The sequence below is a fragment of the Caloenas nicobarica genome, chromosome 9 (assembly GCF_036013445.1).
Source record: "Caloenas nicobarica isolate bCalNic1 chromosome 9, bCalNic1.hap1, whole genome shotgun sequence".
NCBI classification, from domain to species: domain Eukaryota; kingdom Metazoa; phylum Chordata; class Aves; order Columbiformes; family Columbidae; genus Caloenas; species Caloenas nicobarica.
The window spans coordinates 2,976,495-3,001,714 of NC_088253.1; the positions used below are offsets into that span (position 1 = coordinate 2,976,495).

The 25,220-nt window shown below is 41.1% G+C and overlaps 1 protein-coding gene across 2 annotated transcripts in view; it reads right to left on the reverse strand.

The window, feature by feature from the left end:
• The window catches only part of ITFG1 (integrin alpha FG-GAP repeat containing 1), an 87,611-nt gene that overhangs the window by 48,616 nt on the left and 13,775 nt on the right, over positions 1–25,220 (reverse strand). For both annotated transcript variants that reach the window (XM_065640818.1, XM_065640819.1), the window contains exons 7-8: positions 11,208–11,269; positions 10,138–10,222 (exon numbers count right to left, since the gene is read on the reverse strand). In XM_065640818.1, the coding sequence (XP_065496890.1) occupies positions 10,138–10,222; positions 11,208–11,269 (147 nt within the window). The remainder of the gene's footprint in view (positions 1–10,137; positions 10,223–11,207; positions 11,270–25,220) is intronic.

Consider the following 25,220-nt stretch of genomic DNA (forward strand, 5'->3'; position numbering starts at 1 on the left):
TACAGGCCCCCACACTCATCATGCAAATACTGTACTTATGTCAAAACACATAAAGAGAAAACAAGCAGTCTTGTGCCACCTAGGAACCACGTGAGAATCATCCCTTCCGACAGGTGTTCAAAGACAAGCCGTGGACACGAAGCCGTCTCTCCAACACTTTGCCTGTGCCCGAGGGGCCGCTGGGGACACAGCACCTGCCGCTGCAGCTTTAGCTCTTTGTGAGTGCTCACACCTGCAAAAAACACACCTCGAGTCTTTTCAACCTGTTCTACCACTAAATTTGAGTGGGAAAAAAGCAGAAAAACTTCTAAATCAGCTTAAGAACATAACGTTAGGAAAAAGTGTCGTACGTTCGAAATGCACAAGCGCACGTTTTAAACCAAATGCACGAAGTGTGTCTCAGTGGTTACCCTGTGAGTTACTTGATCCCGTGGCCCCGGTGTCTCGCTGAGTCGCATAGCCACCCGTGGGTGTTGTGCTGCCTGTTCTCTCGTGCCGGTGACACTGCAGTGTGTGCAGCTCCCCCTCTCACAGGTAGGAATTGCTGCTGCAGCTCTGCTGGGCTTCAGCCCTTTCAACTTGACCCAACTGGATTATCACCCCACATGGGCACAGACATTTTGTGACGGGGAAAAAAAAAAAGCAACTCAGTCGATTCTGTCTGGTATCTAATTTATCACCTACGTCTGTCCGGAATTAAAGAGAAATATATATATAAAGTAACTAGGCTGAATGGGCAAACAGGCAGCACGCCCTACAATAGAGAAAAGACAGAATGAAACTCTCTAGTTCCAAACTGATTTTTTGTTAATAAAAGACTGCGAGTAACTTACGAATTTCTTTCGCACTTCAAGAAAAAAAGGTACACACACAGGGAGTTTCTTCCCCAATCCAGATGTACCAGAGATATGCTTTTAAAGCAAACACGCATATAAATTAGTTAGTAAACACAGGCAACAAACCTCAATCCAAAACTACAAATTCCTTTAAAAACTTAGAAAGAGGTGTCAGAAAAGTGGTATTCTGCAGCCACGTTCAAAGGCGATTAGATTCATCACACACGCTTGTTCAATGTACTTTCCAGCATGGGCTTTGAAAGAAAAACAGAACCTGGGGAAATCGCAAGTACCGTGACCACTCCGTTCAGAACCGGTTTGTAATACAGCAAGATAAAGTTGTAGTTATGAAGAGCAAATCAGCTTTTGGTGGGTGTACGATCCCGATCTTTATACTTCAAACAGCTATGTAGTTCTGCTGCAGTGTAATCTTACTTCTGCTCCATTAAAACCAAAAATTGAATCTTTTTTTTTTTTTTTCCGAGATGACAGGCCAGTTATCATAACTTATTACAGTTGTGTTAAATAAAAAGCAGCTGTTTTCTGGCAAACAGAAGTAAGCTAACTAAGCAGGCTAGGACAGTGACAACGGTCAGGCCTTCATAACTCTGAATCTGACGCTACATAAAAGCAAGAACCTTCGTATACCACACAGTCCTCGTGCCTTGAGAACCACTGTTCTCTCCTGAAAATACACATTCCAAACCGGCCGTGCCCCCGTGTTATCACACACCTTCTGTCGGTGCCGTTCTCCCAGTTCCCTTCAAAGAGGTGAGAAAAAATGTCCGCAACACAGTACAATATAAGCCAAGAAGGTTTTTTGCTGCTGTTAATTTAAATTCCAAATAAGTATAAGGCATCTCTTGTTTAATACAATCCATGCTGATGAAGCTTTATATGCTTTTTATTCCTCCATTCATCCAGATTGCTCAAATGTCTCCCTCATGGCTTTGCACAGTTTTCCTTCTCCTTTGTCATGAGCCTTTCATTTCAATTTCTAAAGAATAGTAAGAAAATAAGGAGGAAAAGGCCCTGTTATAGTGCTCAGAACAATTCCCTTCTGGGGCAGACAAGGCAACTAAACCCACCACCACTGAGTTGGATACTCTAGCAAAATAAAGGTTTGTTTGAAGGCTGATTATCTTAAATTTATCTTCTGAAGTAATAAAGTGATTAGAATCCTTTTGTCACTCTCTGCCTTTAGGTATTCAATGAGATGGTCATGACAGAGACAATTACCATGAATTACTAAGATAATTACATACTATTAAAAGAATCGTTGTCAGTTGTTTTTAGAACATGTGAATCACAACTTCAAAAACCAGATGCAAAGAGCTCTTACAGATGATGCGAAGTTCTGTGGACATTAAAGAAGCCCTTTTAACACTCTCCCGCACATTAAATCAACTCTGACTTCAAGTCTGTCTATGTCCTTCGAAGAATCCACATTCACAGCTCCCTTGCGGGAGCAGCATTTAAACGGGACGTGCCAGCAAACGGCACAGGGAGACACCAGATCAGATGGACTAACGGGAATCCAGGCGGGAAAAAGGAATGAGATGAAGTAGAAAACGAGAACCCTCTGCGCAGGAAACAAGCAGCACTGAAATCCCTGTTGTAGCTTATGCTGAAAATGATGAGTTCCAGCTATCTCATGTTGTTAAATCAGAAACTACAAAACCTGACCATGCAGCCTGAACTATCTAATGTTACACATTTAGAGAGTTCATATGGCATTAAACCTTCCCGTGCTAACAAACGAAGGGGATAACACTTAATCAAGAAATCCACTTGTGCGACTAAACCTGGGTTGAGAGTTCTAGTTAAAATAACTATGAACAAAGAAAAATTCAGTCCTGAGGCAATGAAGCTGTTGAACAAAGAATGAATAAGCAAGTGGCATACACACCACTCCTCTGATTTTATTATTGGAAAGAAAGCAAAGTAATTCTTCATGTACAAGCCCCTTTGCCAAAAGTTAATATGAAGCAACACCCATTTTTTTTTTTCCCCCAGGAGATGTTGGCATTTGTCAGCAACAGAAAAATAATCCCCTGAAGGGGTCAAAGATGAATTGAAAGAAGAATTTGAGACCACTGTATTCAAAAGTTTCCTACGTGGACTTTCACAATAGCTTCAACTTCATGTCTGCCCTACTCCCAGATCCGCACCATGACTGCAAAAAGGGACAATGAAGTTACTAAGGCGTTCGGATGGGAGGCAGTCTGCACAGTAACACGATCTGTTTATAACGACCATGAATTTACACTTTGGTTGGTTGGTTGAGGTTTTTTTAGTGTGTTTTTTGTTTATCTGTTTGGGTTTTTTTTAAAGGAACTGCAAAGGAGTAACACAGTTATGGCCTTAAGCCTCAATACAGGATCTTTCTCTAGAAAGAACTGTCAAAAGTGATAGAAATTAAAAAAAATAGAACTAACATTAAGTTGAAAAGGTATCACAGAACAGCCATTACTAAAAAATAATTAACAAATAACATAGATTCAGCTTCTAAATACAGTTCCATGGACTCAAAACACAACTGGCAATTAACTTGGCGTGTCTCTATGAACTGTTGTTTCAGATGAACTGAAGTGCATCTGTTACTAAAACAACTTCTTCCTTATCTAAAGTCACTCAGAATTCTTTATTCGCCACCAGCTTTTATATCTTTTTCCCCCTAAGTGATCACAGTAAGAACAGTTTTCCTCACAGGCCGAGCGTTTCAAACACAGCAGCGTTGTCCTCCTGAGCATGAAGGTTCTTAGAGAACCCACGTTCTGCCTGCAGGAGCAATGGATGGGACAATGGCTTTATAGACACTTGGGGACAGCCACCCACAGTGACCTGGAGAGGCTGGAGATGATCCAGGGCGGCGGGACAGGGGCTTGTCTAGAGCAAAGGGGCTGCGGGGACACTCAGCACCGTGTTCCAGTATCTAAAGGTGCTCTGGAGATCCCTTCGGACGAGGAGTCCCGTGGAAAAGCCGAGGGGCCATGGGGACAAGTTACTCCTGGGGAGATTCCCCTTGGACACGAGAGGGAAACTTTTCCCCATGAGAACAATCAGCTCTTGGAAACATCTCCCTGGGGAAGTGGTGGGTTCCCCACCATGGGGCACTTGGAAGATGCAGCTGGACAGGGGCTGGGCCAGCTTGGCCAGACCGGGCTTGTGCCAGGACAGGTTGGACCAGATGATCCCTGTGGTCCCTGCCACCCTGGGATTCCACAATTATAAAGGGGTTATTTACTGAAATGCACCATTAAAGTTTTCCTTTGAAACATAGCTACCCCATTCGAGGATGCAACATTCTGAAGAGAAGGAAAAAACTACAGAAATTCAAATGTTAAACCTAAGCTGATACACAAAAGCTACAAAATTGAAACGCAGCTGCAGGCAGAAGAGCCGTGCATTTAAGATACCGTCAGCTGCAGGATAATAAACTCTACTTTAAACAAAACTCTTTTGCCAAAATGCATTTGTGCACAGTGCAATGAATGGCTTTAAAAACACCCCAAAGGTTAAGCACTTCATTACCCTGTTTAAACATAATTAACTCACAATAATGAGCTACCATTTAATCTGATAAAAAATATAATTTCTGTCATATTTCACACAACTAGTTAACATACATGGAACAGTTCAGTTGCTTGGTAGGGAGTAGAACAGAGAAGACTTTTAGGATTAGTTGGCTAACTGGATTTTAAATATGAGAAAAATGGGAGCTCAGGTCCCTAAAAGACTCGGATAGAAGTTCCACAATCCCGATCCGTGCTTTGTGAACAGGTAAGCCAGTTTGTACTGGGGGAGTAAACACACATTTCCTAAATGAGCAAAGGCTACACAGATAAAGACTCAGCAGCAGCAAAGAAAACACACGGTGAGCAGACGAAAAAGAACCGAGGTGGAGCCGGGTAGATGCGACCTTAAGAGAGTGAGAGCTGTGTTGGATTGACTGATGAGGACAGTACGATCTAGTCCGGTTTCAAAAAGCTATTTTTTATTCTCTTCACATATGGGCCACAACAAATTGCTTTGCCTAAACTAAGCAAAGCCAATGACTGATTAATCAAACTTTTCCATACTTAGATATCACCAAGGATGATTTATCAATCTCCACTATCCAACTGAACCATAGTTGAACTGCAGTTCTAGCAATTATTTCCTATAAAAATGCATCAGCAGACTGTATAAACAGCACAATATTCTATACTAATTGCTTCTGGGTCACTACTTCAAAGACATTTCATTAATCTTCGGAGTAACAAGAAAACAGCAGGTTTGTGTTTCCAAAACATGCTTCCTATTCATCTCGTCACTAAGAAATATTGGTGATTTTCAGTGGGTCCCATGGAAATCCTTAAATTTCTTTAACAAATACAAAATTTCCCACTATTTTAAGTGACAATTACTAGAACTCTTTATAATTGCAATTATTTATCAGGATTCTAGCCACCATCGAAGATCTCCTCTACAGACAGTACAAGCAGATCTCACGAAGCGCCTCTGCTAGCGCACAGATAACAACAACGGAGGATTAATCATTTTTGCTATAGCAACCACAGCACTGCAATTACCATAGTGACATGAGAAGAATAGCAAAAGTAATAATGAAGAGCTCTTATTTGTTTGGAGCAACGTGTCAGCTAAATAAGTGCGGAACTCTCTAGTGCCCAGTTCTGCTCACCTTAATCAATTGAAATGCCATTTGTAATAAATATGTCACAAAGCATTTCTGATTTATTTTTAAAAGGGCAATGCAAATTTGTCAGTTGTTCCCTGTCCTTTGGTCAAGTTAACGTGAAAATCATAGCTATCATGTAAGAGTGCTACTTATTTTTGAGGTTCCAATTTTGACATAGTCTAAGGTCTACTATATTACCATAAGTATATTGATATATACACACCTGCTTTCACATATTTTTCCACTAAAATATTCACACACATACGTACATACAGAAATGTAGTAGACCTTACAGATACATATATATATGTATGTGTGTACAAACATACATTTGCATGTATTTTTTGTGGAAAAAAAAATCTTTATTATTTGAGCGTTTGGTGCTAAGATTACACTAACATCTGTGACAGATTCTCATGAGTCACCTAATTGTTGGGGTTTTTTTTTTTCCAGCTCCACTTTAAATAATTTCTACTTGATAGCTATTGTTCAACCTGCCCACTTTAAGAAAGGAAAACTTCCCAAAATCAGTTGCCTTTGGAGGTTCTCAGCCAGGATCTTATTCAAACCTCCCCCCTTTTTTCATATGACAAGTAAATACTTATGGCTGGAAAGGGTATTTCAAATGAAGCTTTTGGAAGCAGGAAATCATGTCTGACAGGGTCACCTTTTGAAACAAATGTGTTTTGCTAAGATGTAGGCGCGTTCCCAGTCCCAGCAGCTGCATCCCAGTGCCACCAGTGTGGTGGCTGCAGCGTCCCCAGCAGAGCAAAAGCTACTGCGACCTTCCAATAAATCTCATTTTACATTCTCACTGTGCTGTTTTGATTCGTCGCGTGATGACACTTCTTTCAGAGCCCATTAAAGACAGCCAGATTAGTATTTCAAACTGCAAATCATCCCATCTTAATTTCCTTCGACTTATGACAATCATCATTTCATCACTTTTGAAAAGGGAAAACTGAAAAAAGGAGATGCTCAAGTCTGACACACCATTTCTAGTGAGGTGTTTTCTTTAACTTCAGCTCACTAGCAGCAGAATCTGTAAGATAAATGCCTCCCTTTTGAACTATCTAAATATACACAGAAATAGTGGGTACGTGTAGACACTCTGATACAGTGTTCTTCTAGGAATGCAAGATTTTGCCTCTTCACGGTGGAGAACAAAACATGCTGGAATGAAAATGAACACGAGCAGAACTCAACCAACATCCTCCTTTGCCATCAAAGTTTTTTTCCTCCTACCAATTACTGTATAGCCACTCTTACACAGAACTATTGAGCTGTTGGTAGGATTTTTTTATGGTGGTGGTATATTCTTCAGCTTCTTTCAGACTGCATTTCATAAAGAACATGGAATTTAGAATTATTTCCCTTCGGTACTTAAACATGTTGGTTTAGTACCATATTCACTTCAATATTTTCTAAAACTATTCAATGAGAAAATAAGTATTTGTTATCTTGATTCTTTAAAAATTAATGCTGATAGATGAAAAAAAATACTGATGCGCTACTCAATTTCCTACCCGCTGCTACAATGGAAGAAAGAGTAAATGAAGTTGTAATAGTACTCAAATAGTAAATTTGAAACCATAGTTATACGTATTTCCATAGTTGTAAGAATAAACTTGGTTCCTCTATTAAAATACACACATACATTAATAGCACTCCTTTAATTTGCTTAGGACAATTAATGCACAGAAAGGCCATTAAAGCATTTCCCACCCCTCACCCTGGATGAACCCGAGTGAGCTGGACTGAAGAAGAAGGTGACAGCGTGTGAAGAGAGAAGAGACCCTCACACTGCAAGATCGGCACAGGCTGCTCTCTCCTAGAGACGAAACGCCTGAGATCTTGCAGAATAATCAGCCCCACCAATTCACCTCGTGAGGGCTGGCATCACCTCCTGGACACGGCACGGGCGATTTCTCGCCTCTCCAGCCGCTCGGCCACATACGCTGTCCCTCTGCATCTATTTGTATGCGTTTCGTAAGTCCCTGCACACATTTTCTCCCATTATATTCATTCTTACCAGCAAGACCGCTCCAGTGTTGCCTCACACTAGTGCACTGTCCCCGAATGTGATGAGAATGAGCGGAGCAGGGTGTCAGACGACCCATCGCGGTGCTGTCCCGAAGCCCGCGCTGTGCTGCGCTGCTGTACCGCTGCGCGGCACATTCAGTCACATTTTAACATCGGAACGGTTCCACTTCGCTTCGCAAAGACATCCCAGGGTTTATTAAAGTCCCATTAATTATGATAAATTTCTAGAATTATGATAGATTATTTGGGCTCATTAGCTACCTAACACAGAGATTAAATTATCCTACATAAAGATTGCTTTCCACATTGCCATATTAAAAAAAAAAAAATCTGATTTCTATTTAGTACCTATCACAACACATTATGCAGAACACCAGCTTAGAAAATGGTTACAAAAAACTCAATACATTTTTTTTTTCACTGCAAAAACCCTGGTATTCTATTCGGTCCTTCAGATATTATATACACAAGTGTTTCTATTTGCAGTTAAATGGTAAAAGATTTCATGAAAGCTTTTACAAATATTTCAGAAAACGTGTTCAACATTTCACAGAAGAACCTAGAGCATTGTTCAGCCTCTACGTGATTTCATTTCCTACAGATGTGTAAACCCACCTCCCGTCGCAAGGTCAGGCTCTAAGGATCATTAACCACCCGGCAGAGGTGGCTCCTGGTTCCACGTCAGGAAACCGCTTTGCTGGAACTCCTAAGAATAGTTCTAAGTGGCAGCACAGGGCAAGAGAATCAAGACTCTGGGTCTAATATGGAATTTGACTTTTAACATTAAAGTTATCATTTTCTTTAAAACAGATTTTAAATCAAAATGCGGCATTACTGGCCATACCCAGAGGGTGGCGGGGAACGGTTCCTTTTCAAACTGGCAGCCTGTCACGAGCGGGTCCCCAGGGATCGATATTGGGCCCAACACTGTTCAACATCTTTGCAAATGATCTGGATGGTGGGATCAAGAGCACCCTGAGGAAGTTTGCCGATGACACCAACCTGAGCGGGGAAGTGGACACTTGGGGCCAGCCACCCCACAGTGACCCGGAGAGGCTGGAGTGGGCTAACAAGGACCGGACAAATTTCAACAAGGACAGTCTCAGCTCTTGCACCTGGGTGACATTTGTCACCCAGGCGTGCAGCACAGGCTGGGGACAGCCCTGGGGGACAACAAGCTCCGCGAGTGACCAGCGGCTGCCGCGGCAAAGGCCAAGGGGAGCCACGGAGTCTGATCCTGCTCGCGCCTGCAGCCCTGTGCTCGGCTCAGTGCCGCTGCGCAGAAAACCCGGGACAGGCTGAGGGGGGCTGGGAAGGGCCACCGAGATGATCCGAGGACACGAGGAAAGGCTGAGGGACCTGGGCTGGTGCAGCCGCGAGCAAGGGGGCTGCGGGGACACTCAGCACCGTGTGCCGGTATCTAAAGGTGCTCTGGAGATCCCTTCGGACGAGGAGTCCCGTGGAAAAGCCGAGGGGCCGTGGGGACAAGTTACTCCTGGGGAGATTCCCCTTGGACACGGGAGGGAAACTTTTCCCCGTGAGAACAATCAGCTCTTGGAAACATCTCCCTGGGGAAGTGGTGGGTTCCCCACCATGGGGCACTTGGAAGATGCAGCTGGACAGGGGCTGGGCCAGCTTGGCCAGACCGGGCTTGTGCCAGGACAGGTTGGACCAGATGATCCCTGTGGTCCCTGCCACCCTGGGATTCCATGATTCTACGATTCAACAAGGCTATTTGACAGCATTTAAGACAGGATCAGTCTCACAATTAACAAGTGTGTTGCATAAATACAGTAAATTAGTCCTTTAAGAAGTTAATTACATTCAGAAGAGTCAGCAGAATCAGGCCTGTGGCACTTTTCTTGGGTTGCAAAATTCTTATTTTAATGCACAGAAAAAAAGGTATTTTTTGGTCTACAAAACCAACAATTCCCTTTCATAACATGACACACACATTGATAAGACACAGTAAGACTGAAAACGCACATTCTAATAGAAAAATATAGTCTTTCACTAACCCTTGCAAAAATAGATTTACATATAAATTAAGTTTTTCTTCTGTCCAAAAGCCTTCCAGAATTTTCAATTATGATCATTAATATTTTACCATGTTTCATCAATTTTATACAAGTAATTTTAACTCCTTTACATCATGGCTTTATTAATTTGTACAACTGAAGAATTTATGAACATTTACTCAAATAATATCTTCTGAACAAGATTAGAGAAAACAAGAAAATAATGACGAACAAAGTAAATGTCTGATAAAAGAAAGTTTGGCATTGCACCACACCTCAAAGGAACAATACATGTCCTTAAGTGTGGCACTCAAAAGTAGATACAAGTGATGCAGAATACACTGGGATAGCAAAAGTTGAATTTAGTTGAATTTATTTATAATTATTCCCAGATATTTCAAGATTCACACTCAAATAGATATAACACAAAGAAAAAAAAAATAAAAACCCCCTACACTTACAGAGCTAAACATCTTTATTTGTTCTTTGATTTAGAGTAGCTAATGAAAACATGAAAAAGAAACACACGCTCAGGATAGTTTAGAAGAATAAAACTCACCAAAGTCTGCAAACACGGACTGTCCAACAACTTTCACACCACTGGGCATTTCTTTAGTTTTTCCAGCTTTAGAGAAATTCCCATCCTATCAAACAGGACAAAGATAATGGAAAAACTGAACTGCAGACAAAGTGATAAAATTTTACTCTTGAACCAAATTATAAATTAATAAACCAAATGATTAAAAATAGTGCTTAAGTAGATAATAAAGAGACATCTCAGCTGTGGAAAAAAATGCACTCTGAAAACCAGGACTGAGTTTTTGCATTTGTAATCCTTCATGGAATCTTACGGAAATCCAGGAATAGAAACATTCAGATACAATTGTCCATCTATTTTGCTGCGTTACAAGAAAGAGATTGGCTTATTTCAGCAACATAATCTAGAACGTAATTAAAAATTTTGAATACTGAAGTACATTTATGCATATTGACACGTGTCACCTCCACGCAGACAAGGACTGTGCCCTGTGCTCCCTCGGCCAGAAGAGCATGTATCACACAGGCAAATGTTCTAAAAGAATTTGATGGTGCCTCAGGAAGAGAATTACTTTGCCTGGGTTTGTAGAGCAATTTAACAGCTTTTAATCAATCAGTAAAGGTATTTTAAGACTGATATGTATGTACATATATTTTATATGCATTACATATTTTACTGAGTTGATTGATTCCAAAGAATAGAATTCTTCCTTTCTAAAGATGAGCAGATCTATGCATACAAAATATACAACGTAGGATAATATTTAGAATAGATGAGTTTGACAACTCCCAAATTCGTAAAAAATACAAATACCCACCACCTACAGGAGACAGGTCAAACGCCTGTGTAGTCACTAACACTAGATTCCTCAAGAATTACATTTGTCAAAGTCAAAACCGGTTCATTTTTAAGCCTATATAAAAGCTAGCTTTCATTATGATATATAAAAGCTACAGCTTTAATTACCTTTGCCTAAATATTAGTACTTGGAGCATACCTGGAAGCTATTACTTTCTTTTTTTCCCCCTCATTTTATTTATTTAAACTTTTCTGTGTTTTAACAGAATGGTTATTTGAGTTCTCCCTCTTACCTTATTTACCCATGTCTCAAACTGAATGCTTTTCGAATCTGGTGATGTGGTAAGGAACAAATCTGCAAGGAAAAACATAACAGACATAAAACATTTAACATTAGACCACACACGCAAATATCTGATTAGTCAAAGATATAACTTATTTTAAAATATATTACCTATGTAAGTTATAAATATATTTCAGTGATGTTTAGATATATATATATAAAAGCAAGAAAGATTAAAAACTAAAAGCCCCTGAGACTGTTTTCATCTGTCATACTCTTCTGTAAAAATAAATATAACTTCTGCATTTGTATAGTTTATACATAAATTATGTTAGCCCCACACAAGCTAGTAAGTGCTGGAAGTTATATATGCACACCAAAGTGCATTTCTTAATAGTAAAGCCAGAAAGAGACCTCAAAGCTAGAAAAAAATATACATAGTTACATTTTTAGTAAGTCAAAATTAAAAATAAAACCTACTAACCATCCTTTTATTTTGGATATGTTGAATTAAGCAACAGATACACTGTTGAGAGGAGGAGAAAAGGAGATGGAGAAATATTTCAGGCTTCCTTTACATTCAAATTCTCTCAACCATCAAAACAGTGCAAAAGGAGGTTTGATGCGACGGTGTCTGCTCCAGGAGGAGCGCGTTCACCGCCAGGGAGGAAAGCACCCAAGGCCGGAAAATGGGAAGAAAAAGCTTTATAAAGGAGGTTAAAAAAAAAGGGGGGGGGCTGTTAAGGGAAAAAAAAAAAAAAAAAAAAGAAGCCCAGCGTTACAAAGTTCAGATTTTCAGAAAGCTACTCTCTTAGATTTCAGCACTTGTTTTCTTTTTCATCATCCTATTCCACTCCCTCCCTCCCTCAATTTAAAGAATCACTATTTGAATTAGAACTCAACGGTAGCTCTGTAGGCAGAAAAAAAAATATTAAAAAAAGGGAATATGAAGGCTTTCCCGTTAGGTGCTTTACTGACTAAGCAAGTGGACGGCTGTAAGGGGAATGGCAAACGGCACAAGGGGACTGTCTTCCAGGGAAAAGAATAAACACCATAAACCCCACACCAGGCAACCAAACAACCTCCAAACCCCACGCGTACACACAAAAAAAAAAACCAACAAAGATTTGCTCATATATTTCTCCCCCTCCCGCAGCTTGAAAGCCATACCATTTAATTTTATTCCCTGAAAACCTGACATGGCCATTTCCTTTAGAGCACACACATGCAAATTGTACTAGTGTGTTTCACTGGCATGAATTCTGTTGGTACTCAAGTAGTTCTTGAAGGCGAGAGACAGAAGTAATAGGAACAACCTGAAGATGTCATAGATGGAACTCAGAAAACATATAAACATCTTCAACTTTTAACTTTGCATGTAGGAGAAAGTTTGTGCAATACTGCTGATTACCAGAATAATATTAATAACACAGAATCATATGGATAAAACAGAAAGATATTTTCTTAAATTTTAAAATACGTAAAAATATATAAAAATCTAATACATTCACAGGGAAAAAAAAAAGAGAAACAGGGAACAACAGAAGCCTCAAATCACTTTCCTACAGGCAAAAATGCCCCTAAATCTCTGAAGAGTTTTTTGAGGTTCGAATAGATATTTCAGGTGGGGCTGTAGTATATCCTGGCTGTAATTTATACTGCAACTCGTATCAGGGTTTGATGCAACACAATTACGCTTCTAGGGTGGGAAAAACAAATACAAGACATAGATAGGAGTTATGCTGCGGGTATTACAAAGTCCTTAGCTCTAAATCATTCATTTAAGGTCAAAACCAAGTTCATTAAAAATAAACCCAGCAAAAATAAAAGAGCACTACCTCTCAACTACATTACATGTGATGGAATTTCACTTAACGATTATAATTTAAAACCATATAATAATGCAGCATACTATGACAACTTCTCAGTAAAAAAACCAAACCAAAATCTTCTCTTCAATGAGAAAATGCACTGTCACCTATAGCATCCCTACAATAGAGCTTTTTGAATAAAGAGAGATTCGTGTCCTTAGCATCTTAATGGGAAGTCATATAAGCACTACTATGAATCCAACTATCTACAAGTAGTAGTAGATGTTGTTTTCCTTTGAGCTTTAACAGCCAGTGTCTCAGTTGGGCTCCTCGGAGAGCACAATGGCCACATTTATTATTATATTATACGGACCGAATTTTGAAATACAGCCATTACCAACTCACTCAAGTATTAGTGAACTGCTTGTAACAGAGTGTGTATGATTATATTACACACATACACCCATTTTGTAAAAGCATGTAACAATAAGAGAGATGTGCAATGGATTTTTCTTAAGCATTGAAAAAAATCAATTTTTTTTTCCACTCAGTCTGAAGCATATTATATGAGTTGCTTCTTCCTTCGTCATTTAATCCGATTTCATAATGTGTATAGAAATATTCAGAAACATGACTGCATGAGGAATTGAAATAATATAGGAAGGCTAGGAACAACGGGCGTATAAAATCCTGGACGTCGCGACCAGAATCAAAAGTAGCTTTAAAATTAAGGCATGGTGGCTGGGATGTCCCACAACTTAATAAAATCACAGAATACATTCAGCTATCTGCAGTGTAGGAGGAATAAATCAGGATACTAAATGCAAGTCAAACTACAAAGAGCTAATGGAAAGGCAGTAATTTAAAACATCTAATGTGTTTACTATGTTAAAACTGTGGATGTGCTTACAGATTTAAAGTCTTTGTTCAGGCGCTGTACAAAGCAGCTATTGAACACGAACACTTGTTCACATTCTGAGAGCAGGAGCCCAGCGCTGTGTTTCAGAGGGGCGATCGGCACACCGCTCTGCTCCGGAACAGCTCGGTGCTGAACACATCGTTCTACAGCACCTTAAAGATCATTAAATGTCTCTTTTGCACTGATTCCCACCCCCCAAAACAGCTTCTCATGACAGTCAGTGAATCACTTGTGCCCTTTGTTCTTCTTTTGTTGACTCTGATCTCTCTTTTTTTCCTACTTTGAGGCATAGAACATACATACAGTGAATGCAACTAATGCACCAGAGCAGCGCAGAGGCTCCCAGAACATCTCACTGCCCGGGTGCAACAGGCAGCAGATCCTGCAGGACCAGTCGGTGCCACACGGAATCCCAGAGTGTCAGGGACTGGAAGGGACCTCGAAAGCTCATCCAGCGCAATCCCCCCGCCGGAGCAGGAACACCCAGATGAGGTTACACAGGAAGGTGTCCAGGCGGGTTGGAATGTCTGCAGAGAAGGAGACTCCACAACCTCCCTGGGCAGCCTGGGCCAGGCTCTGCCACCCTCACCATGAAGAAGTTTCTTCTCATCTTTCAGTGGAACCTCCTGTGTTCCAGTTTGCACCCACTGCCCCTTGTCCTATCACTGGTTGTCACCCAGAAGAGCCTGGCTCCATCCTCCTGACACTCCCCCTTTCCATATTGATCCCCATGAACGAGTCACCCCTCAGTCTCCTCTTCTCCAGCTCCAGAGCCCCAGCTCCTCAGCCTTTCCTCACACGGGAGATGCTCCACTCCCTTCAGCATCTTCGTGGCTGCGCTGGACTCTCTCCAGCAGTTCCCTGTCCTTCTGGGACTGAGGGGCCCAGAACTGGACACAATATTCCACATGCGGCCTCACCAGGGCAGAGTAGAGGGGCAGGAGAACCTCTCTGACCTACTGACCACCCCCCTTCTAATCCCCCCCAGGTCCCATTGGCCTTCCTGGCCACAAGGGCCCAGTGCTGGCTCATGGTCACCCTGCTGTCCCCAGGACCCCTAGGTCCCTTTCCCCTGCACTGCTCTCCAACAGCTCATTCCCCAACTTATACTGGAACCCGGGGTTGTTCCTGCCCAGATGCAAGACTCTACACTTGCCCTTGTTATATTTCATTAAATAAAATATCAGCTGGCAGGTTATTGCCACTGTTCTCCTTTTCATCCTTAAGCCTTCTTAGAAGCTACGTGTCTTAAAGGCTCACACATGTTTTTGTGATTAAACTCACTTGCACAGAAAGCAAATGGAATGCTTAATATGTACAGGTGATTTCCCATTTTGATCAAGAACGTGAGAGATTTCAAAGCACACAAAACAAACATATTTCCTTGCGGCAGCAACATAAAAATGCAATGTAATTTAGACAATCCAAAAAACTGTTTACAGATCCGTACAGTTCAGAATGACAAATGTTTTCTCCAAGTTTGTAGGAAAGAAACCTACAGGAAAACCCGAGCTCTGCCCAGTACAATGCTTTAGACCAGATGATGTCCAAAGTTTACTTCCAATCTAGCTTATTCTATTATTTCATCTGTTTTTTTAAGTTTTTGTCCCTAAGAGCCAAAAGCATATGAGAGTAAACAACTCAGAATTTGTGCGATTTATAAATACCTTTTTCTATACAGCCATAGCAAAACCTGCTTGCAAGCACCTCCTTCCCAAAGGAGCGGTGTTCACGGCACACACCTCTCACCACTATCGCTGAGCCTGTCCGTGTCTATTATTGCTTAATTCTTTGTTATATAAGGGCTGCAGGAGAAGAGCTGGTGCTAACAAATGCATTACAACATTCTGTACTTGGACTACAGAACAATGAAGACAGTTCATTCCTACATTTTTTGTATTTTAATGCACTAACCATCTTGAAAACGGCAACATTTTTGTTTTGCTTCTGGCTGTATCACAAAAACTCAACCGCTCTTCCCTGCGAGGAATGCCTATCTTATCACCTATGCTGAGGAAAAGTCACTTGGTTAAAGATATGCTGCCACGTTGCCTTTGGAAGGCACTTCTTGTTGCAATTTCAGCTGTAGAAAACAAAATCATCTGCTCACAGATCTCCAAGTTTAAAACACATGGGCAAAGTATTGAGGGCTGGATTACAATGCTGGTCAAATGCTGACAAAACAAACAGCAGCGCAGTGCGAGATATTTACAACCTGTGGATGTAAAATCAAATAACAGGAGTTCGACCTTAATTATTTACAGAATACAAAGGTGATACTTTTATTAGACAATAGGTATATAAAGTGATACTCGAAACAATATGCACGGATGTACCTTTAACAAGCCTACGCCAATCGTAGATTCTGCAGATATACCAAGGAAACAGGCAATGAGAGGGGGAAAAAAATCAGTCCGGCCACTTTCCTATGGCCACTGCCAGAAGAAGAGTATTGGATTTGCTGGACCGACCACTGGACTCAGCCTGCAGGGCATCTCTTATGCTTTGGATTTGTGATGTGATGCAGTAAAGATAAGTAAAATCTTTGATAGGTGGGATGGGGAAAGATCTTCGTGTCAGATTCAATCAGATTTCCTGAAATGTAACATACAAGTGAATGGCTAGAAATAAAAAAGCAATAGTGTCTGAGAGGAAAGGTTTCTCTTAAACGAATGCAAAGTGAAGTGTGTTCACATTTAAACATGTTTTCCTGTTTTTGATTTAGCAGGCAGTGATCAGCATAAAACCAATAGAAACAGTAGGAAAACACATAAACATAGTCCAGTAGCCTGGAAATTATAAAGAATCAAGGAGGTTACCAGCATTTTAGATTCACAAGACTGAAAAATGACTGAAATGTATACCGAACGCTTAATACAGAAGAGATCTGCCATGCTGTGACACAAAATCACATTGCATTAGCATTTCACTTACTTCTTTACTTTCCCTAAAAAGTGAGCTGGTGATCAAATTTGGCCGTTCTCTAATTTGCTCAGTAATAAAATGCTGCTATCCAAGCTCTACTAAATCTTGCCAACAGTAAATATATATTCACCGGAAAGCACTGAATTCAGCATTCATTCTTACAAAAAAAGGAAATGGAGATCATTAGAAATTAATGTTTCAGCTTGAAAAAGGGAAGCTGTTCAAGTGTCGGATTGCAAGCTCCAGTAGCCTAAAGCTCATTACAGAGGAACCACAGCAGCTCCACCCATCTGATTTGAGGGGATCTGCTGATTTGGACATTGTACCAATGCACGGCTCACTGAAGACAAAAAATCTCCCCAGAAAGCTATGTAAAATTTGTACAGCTAGGCTGCATTGAGTTTAGTGCCTTTAGATCGACCTTGTATCAATGCTGAAGTCACCCTGGATACATCTACAAACATTGAAATAATAATTTGAAGACAACATGTCCATATGTTGACTAGATCCATTTCTGATCGTTTCTATGTAATATACCTGACGGAGCATTACCAAACTACTGGTGTTCATGGGGGCTCATCTTGGACACAAAACCCATCGGGTTCTTGCCATGGGGGCTCAGAAACCAGATACTTCTAATAGACATGCCCAACAGATTATCACCTACTGAGATCCCAACGTGTGATTATGACAGATTACCTGTCACAAGAAAGGAATGCCATAGCAAAGATGGACTGAAATGCAGGAGGGCATTCAAACACCTTGAACGCGAAAGCATTTCTACTCTTCCTGCAACTCCCAGCTTCTGGCACCATGTGTCTTACAATTCTTGCTGCAGATGCAGAAATAATCACAGAGGCAGTTTCCAACCAAAGAGCTCTAGCCCCAAGAGCAGGTCCATCTCCCATCCTTCTTCACCCAGACTCCTCTCCACCCAGTCTTACGCAGCTACGCTTCTCTATTCCACACACCACTCGGTCAGTCCTCCTCTAAAAACTGAAAGTCCATCAATTAATATCCTCTTCTTGCAGAAATTCATGTAGCATTTGCTCCTCACCATGTCCATCTAAACACCCTACCTTCAGCCTAGATTTCTTCCCCACCAACCAACTTCTATTCCCACCTCCTGTGCATCATCTCTGCCTTTTGCCCCCTGCTCTCAGTTATGCATCCGAACATGGGGCAAGGAAAGGGGGCAAGGAAAGGGGGCAAGGAAAGGGGGCAAGGAAAGGGGGCAAGGAAAGGGGGCAAGGAAAGGGGGCAAGGAAAGGGGGCAAGGAAAGGGGGCAAGGAAAGGGGGCAAGGAAAGGGGGCAAGGAAAGGGGGCAAGGAAAGGGGGCAAGGAAAGGGGGCAAGGAAAGGCTGTTCTACTGATGCTGCTTGAGAAAGGCAATAATAGCAATTAAGGAAAGCAACAACAATCCCCACTAGACATTTCTAAACCCCATTTCAAACTGGCTAAATCTGGGTGGATCTTTTCATTAAAACAGCAAAAGCCAAGACACTTGGCTATCTTTCAGGACGGACGTTTCAAACGCAAGGCAGGTCACTAGGACAAAAGTTACTCCCAGTTCTCCAATCCCAAACTGGCTCCAGCACAGCTGCAGTTTGTGGAAGGGGCTGAGCAAGCAGAGCTGAAGTTGGGAAGAGCTGACGGTGGATTTAGGCAGAGAGCTCACAGGACTCCAGCAAAACTGCAGCCAACCCGCGAACACAGAGCAGACGGTGCTGCAAACCCTGCTTCAAACACTGCTTGGGTTTGTTAGGGCTACAAGGAAATTAAAATAACACCCAACTAGACAGAAGCTGGTTTTAGTCCACTTCTGATTATCCCTGTTATTTTCCTTCACTTTTGAGTGTTATAAACACCAGTACTAATAATAGACGGAGCGTTCATTTCACTAATGGCTGCTTCGACCTTTCTGTGTAATGTCAAAGGGCTTTAATTCAGAATTAAATCCTTCAGCATCTACATCTGTCTTCATGTTGCTTGAGCAACATTCTTAAGTTACAGAGTGATTTCAGGTTTACTTCAGAGCTTTTACTTAATAAAGGGGCAAAAAAAGCACCCCTATTTTTAAACACTATCAAAATACACCAAATATTACCCAATTCAAAAATAGACATACACACTTCAGACATGCCTGAAAAAATGTTCATTTAGGTGGAAGAACAGGTGTGTGTGTGCATATTCTTTAACTAGAACGTACTTGTGGATAAGAACATGCCTGCTGTGTGTATTGATGTATGGAAATAACGTGCTCGATGAAAAATCTCTGTTTTGCATGTGTTGACAGAATGGGTGACAACTGTATTAAAAATAACTAAATGCCATGAAGTCTAAGGACAAGTAAAAGAGAACTCTACCTACATTACAAACTTTCCTCTATTTACATTACAGATTGACCCACCAATAGGATTAAAAGGAAGTAAAAAAGTATTTAAAACCAAAATTTAAAACATTGTTTACAATTAGTTGCACAATACTTTCAGTATGCACAAACCTAATTTTATGCAAAAAAGTTAGATATAGTCAGTTTTATTTCTTTGCTACATGGAAATGCAAAACCAAATTTGATGGGTTTTGTGCTTCTGTTGGTAAGTTTTTCATTAGGGTAGAGAAACTCTCTGATATTTGGTATTTTGATTTGTTTGCAAGTTGGCACTAGTACTATACCAGAGAAAATGGAACACAGCTACTGCTGGCTATAGCAATGTAGCTTTTACAGTATAGATACAATTATCAACCCTAATGAGTTTGCAATTCACTTGCCATGAATTTTTGGTGCTAGTCACATGAAACAGTGAGTTAAGGAACCACTCCTTCCAGTAACTTCCTCCTCGGAAAAATCTAAGCAAAACAAAAGGAATTAATGTGTTACAAACAAACTAATTTGTGTTTGTATATTGTTAAGAAATCTGCTTAGAATAAAAGAGGTTGTGAATTTATTCTGCTTTTCAAACAGGTCTTTCAAAATTTAGGAAGTGTTTACTGGAACTATTTAGTAAAGCAGATGATAAACAATTACAAACAATATAATTAAGCACTAAAATCCCTTTCATTATTAAATATTGCTATAGAAAAAAATCCCTATGTATTAATTTAAAAGCACCACTTAAATGGAAAACTTTTAAATTGGATTTATGCCAAACAGTGATGCTTCTGAAAGTGCAGAGCGGGTGGGACTGTTCCTCTGGTTTTTAGCACTTCAAATGTGAGTTTTCAGACAGAAAACTCTGTTTTCAGAAGAAGGGCAACAATATTGCTCCAAGCAACAACCACTCAGTGTGCTTGCAGAACCCATCGTCACACTCACGCTCCCTCAACAAATTGCTGTTTGGGGCAGAACCAATTTACTTCTCACCTATATTAAGTTATTGCCTCCCATAAAAACAGATTAGTAATCCCAAGTGTCTACATCAGCATATAATTAAAAATTTTAGAAGGAATAGCTTTTGAAACACTTCATAATGGCAATTTTAAAATTAAAACTGCTAAGCAGACAGCACAGGTGATGGGGTCTTTTAGAAAGATTGGGAAAAACTTAAGTTAAAATGCCTATTTTTTTTTTTTTAGTAAACGTCTCTAGGCATTCTTTAACTCTCGGCGTGAGGGGAGTTGGGAGTTAAGACGAGCGGTATCGCAAAGGGGCCACGGCCAACCTGGGCAGCAGGAGCAGCTGGCCTGAGCAGCTCTGGTCTCTGAGCTCTGCACAGGAACACACGGAGGAAAAGACGTAACAGGACATCACGGCACACGGGGCATTTCTACTTAGAGATAACACAGCTGTAAAGAGTAAAAAAGCAATAAAAAACAAACACGACTTTACAGACATAGACTGAGGTCCTCCAAAATACAGCACGTCTCTTGTACTGATACGCTTTTTGCCTCTGTTATTTGCTGTAAAATCTCAGGCAAGCTCTGTTATCAGAGCTTAAAACAGTTAAGAAATTTAAAAATGTACCTGTTCAAGGAATGAAACCGTGACATGGCGTTACTGTATATGTTTTGGGAACAAAACATAGGGAAGAGGACAAAACCAGGGAGAAGAACTTGACTTCAAATACGTACACACACCCCCACCATTTTAAAATGCCACTTGAGGTAAGTTTTAAAAGGCCAGATAATTTGTTTGCACATATAACAAGCCTGGTTATTTTAATGGAGAACAAATGCAGATCTATTGCGTAAAATAAGCTTTGATGATAATATTCAATACCGAGAGGCTACTGGCTCCCATGGAGAGGAATCTCACCAAAAATTCAGCCAGAGAGTCAGACACGGGGCTTTGCGGCGTCTGCGGGTTTAACTGACTGCGACACAAAACTCGCCTGTGATTGGAATGACTGGCGTGCACGAAGAAAACTATCTCCATTTCTGCATTTAAACTAAGACGTGGGAATCAAAAAAGAAAACACATTGTACATGTTCTGGTACATTAGGTTTCTAGATTCCCAAAGCAAAACAATGTAGGAAAATTAACCATCAGAAATCACTAAGGAGACTGGCAATTAGCTTACAGCAAGCTGTTTCTCACTAATGACTTTTTCCACTTTAGTTTTCCCAAAATCAAATTTATAATTTTTCCTACATTTTATATAAACGGTTCCAGAAATATCTGCAGTTATACACACCATGTGCTAGTGTTCAGCACCAGATATGTTGTAAAAGCAGCGTTTCCAAAGTTTGGAATCACATAACCAAATAAGGAACAGAATATTTAATATATGAGCTATTTTTCATAGAATTCAAGCATACATTGACAGATGCACAGTATGAAGTTGCAGGGATTCAGAGTCCAGTGCAGCTTGTGCCATACATTTGAACGTTTAAAAAATATTTGCAGGACCATGGCCTGATTTCTTGGTAAAAGACTTGGAACTTCAAGTGCATACAAATTTATTGTTTATTAATAACCTTGTTTTTCCCCCAGTAATTAAGTACTAACATTTTTGCTTAGAAAGACAGCATTAGACCTAACTGCACATCTGATATTTTAAGATGTTTTGATTAGAAACGATCAAATTAACTGATCAGGAAAAAAAAAAAAAAAGACACGCAGCAAAATAATTGCTATCTTAGAAATCTCAGCTTTAGATAAAGCCCTCGATTCACCTGTGGGAGCTCACGTCTACTCAGTGTGTGCCTGGCGACCCACGCCAAATTTACACTGCAGCTTGGTCCGAAGTATTGATCTGAAAATGCTGACTGCGATGCAGATCAACAACGGCACAGACAAAATTTGTCTCTTGTCCAGCTTTAAACAGGTGATTGGTATTGGCACCCATGTCCACACCACTTCTGGGTGGTCTTTGGCAAGCCCCTCAGTTTCCAGCTAGAACACTTTTTCTCTATGGTCTGGTGCTTGTATTTCAATGTACTTCAGCACAGTGACCATATTGGGAATACTGTTGATTCAATTACAAAATATTCTCTCTCTATCTCTGGACTAAATGCATGTCTGAGAAAGACCGAGTTCCTGTTTTCTTTGTATGGAATGGATTAATGCGAAGAGAAGTTACTTTTTACCTCCCTCCTTCACTGTACGTCAATAGAGTTAAATCCCATTCAAATACTTTTTTTCTTAAGTCACATGATGCAAATCTTTCCATTTGAGGCTATGACATTTTGATAATAAAACAAGTCTCTTACGGGAGGAGCCTGTTTGGAAACACTCACCTGAACTGTCATGCTGTATGAAACACACTTGAGGTTCATCTGTTCAGACAATTCTTTTGTCTTATATCTGGGCAGGAACAACCCCGGGTTCCAGTATAAGCTGGGGAACGAGCTGTTGGAGAGCAGTATAGGGGAAAGGGACCTGGGGGTCCTGGGGACAGCAGGGTGACCATGAGCCAGCACTGGGCCCTTGTGGCCAGGAAGGCCAATGGGACCTGGGCTGGATTAGAAGGGGGGTGGTCAGCAGGTCAGAGAGGTTCTCCTGCCCCTCTACTCTGCCCTGGTGAGGCCGCATCTGGAATATTGTGTCCAGTTCTGGGCCCCTCAGTCCCAGAAGGACAGGGAACTGCTGGAGAGAGTCCAGCGCAGCCACGAAGATGCTGAAGGGAGTGGAGCATCTCCCGTGTGAGGAAAGGCTGAGGAGCTGGGGCTCTGCAGCTGGAGAAGAGGAGACTGAGGGGTGATTCATTCATGGGGATCAATATGGAAAGGGGGAGTGTCAGGAGGATGGAGCCAGGCTCTTCTGGGTGACAACCAGTGATAGGACAAGGGGCAATGGGTGCAAACTGGAACACAGGAGGTTCCACTGAAAGATGAGAAGAAACTTGTTCCCGGTGAGGGTGGCAGAGCCTGGCCCAGGCTGCCCAAGAAGGTTGTGGAGTCTCCTTCTCTGCAGACATTCCAACCCGCCTGGACACCTTCCTGTGTAACCTCATCTGGGTGTTCCTGCTCCGGCGGGGGGATTGGGCTGGATGAGCTTCCGAGGTCCCTTCCAGTCCCTGACACTCTGGGATTCTGTGATTCTGAGCTTCGAGATGATTTTCTGAAGCTGGCTGTTAAAAAGAACTGATGACAAGCGTGAGTATGTCTTCGTAGACATCCAGGAGTCCTATTTGAACAAGGTCACTACATTTTCCCTTGTTTTGCAGCCTGTCTCGGTGCGGGCACACGGGTGACACTGCTGGCAGGCGAGCTGAGCAGACACCCCTTCCCACCTCCCAATTCCCTGAGCTCCCGACTCCTCCCGCAGTAACATCCGCTTCACGTGTGTGAGGAAAATCCTGCATTTACCATAAAGCACGTGTAGACCCTTTGGTAAAAGGTTTATACTGCAAACTTTTGCATGGATTATATAAAATTCCTGGCCTAACTCCAAATTACTTACTGAATTAAAAATTATACGAAGCTGAGATTTCTACATGACGATGCTTTATTTAAAACAGCAGCAGCAACATTACTGTCTGGAACAGCCTCGTTCATATCTCACCAAGAGAGATCAGTATTATCTTTGTTGTGGTTAGTGGATTTTTGGATTATAAAATCCTTACACGGTTAGCCTTTCATGAAGCATTGTTAGGGATTAAAAACATCTTTATGAACATGTCCTCATATAATGAAATAATAAGAATTCAACTTCATTTTACCCAGAGCAGGAGAAGCACGCCAATTAAAAGCTCTGTTCTGAGGGTTTAATATCGCAGGTTGAGAATGGGTTAGGCAATAAACTAGCAAAAAGATCTCAGCCCAGAGAGGATCTCTTTTTTTTTTTTTTTTTTAAATGTCAAGCCCACTTTAAATCTCCTAAGCCGTTTATAATGATAGAGTTGCCAAAAATAGCCCAGCTAAAAATCACTGAATTGGCTGCATCTGTTACAGAACAGAAAGAGCCCCAAAACATTGCAGAATATTAAAAAAGGGTCTTAAACCTCCTCCCAAAACAACAAGTAAAGATGGTGAATTCTGGAGGTTTGTCTCCTAATTGTACACAAAACTTAGTGCACCTGTTTTAGGTACAACTATATCTCCACATTCATTAATAGTACCATTGCCAGTGAGTAAATACTCCGATTTTTTTCAGTCAAAAAGTACCACAGCAGCATCAAATGACATGATGAAGTCTTTTGGACAACAGGATTTCAGCATGGAGACTACTCCCCTGCATCCTCATTAATGCCTCCCTCCTAATTAATATAATTTTAATGTGTACCAGGACCTGTTCTTAGCGAGGTTTTGTTCCAGCTCAGTAGCGCAGGTGAGCTGGATCTGCTGTGACCGCACCGAACCACTGACTGCAGCTGATGAACCACCAGAAATGTGCTGACAGGACCCGGTGACCACTGACTTTTCTTTTTGGCAGCAGTCTTGGAATAACACGTCAGCCGTGAAGTATCAGATATCACCGATAAGGTATTATTTTTCGGCAACATATGCCTTGTTCGCAGTTGGGTCCATTTTCATAGAGGCAGCAAAAAAACCCCAATTTATCATTGACATCTTAGAAGTAAAAAAATATTTGAAAGAAAATAATTCTATGGTAATATTTTCTCCAAATTTTCTTCTCAGAACGAATTATTTTCCTTGAATTTTTCCTCAGGTTGCTGGAATGTAACACATATTTCAGTCTTAGGTGTTATACCCCTGCTGTTACAAGCAAATCGAAGTCAGGATCTTTCTATGGGGAGTGCTTCATAGAAGCTTCTATTTATGTCTTGAGGTATTAATGTACATGTGAATCTATAAAAGCTCCTGGCACTCCCCACACACAGATCCCGACTCTCATTTCTATTTACTAGAGGAAGATCTGAATATAACTCGCACTAACTGGAACTCCCCGGCCATTCTTCAGGCTCTTGGCTGTCACAAAAACCTCTGAGTACTCTCACAAAAATTGCTCAGTCTGTGATTGAT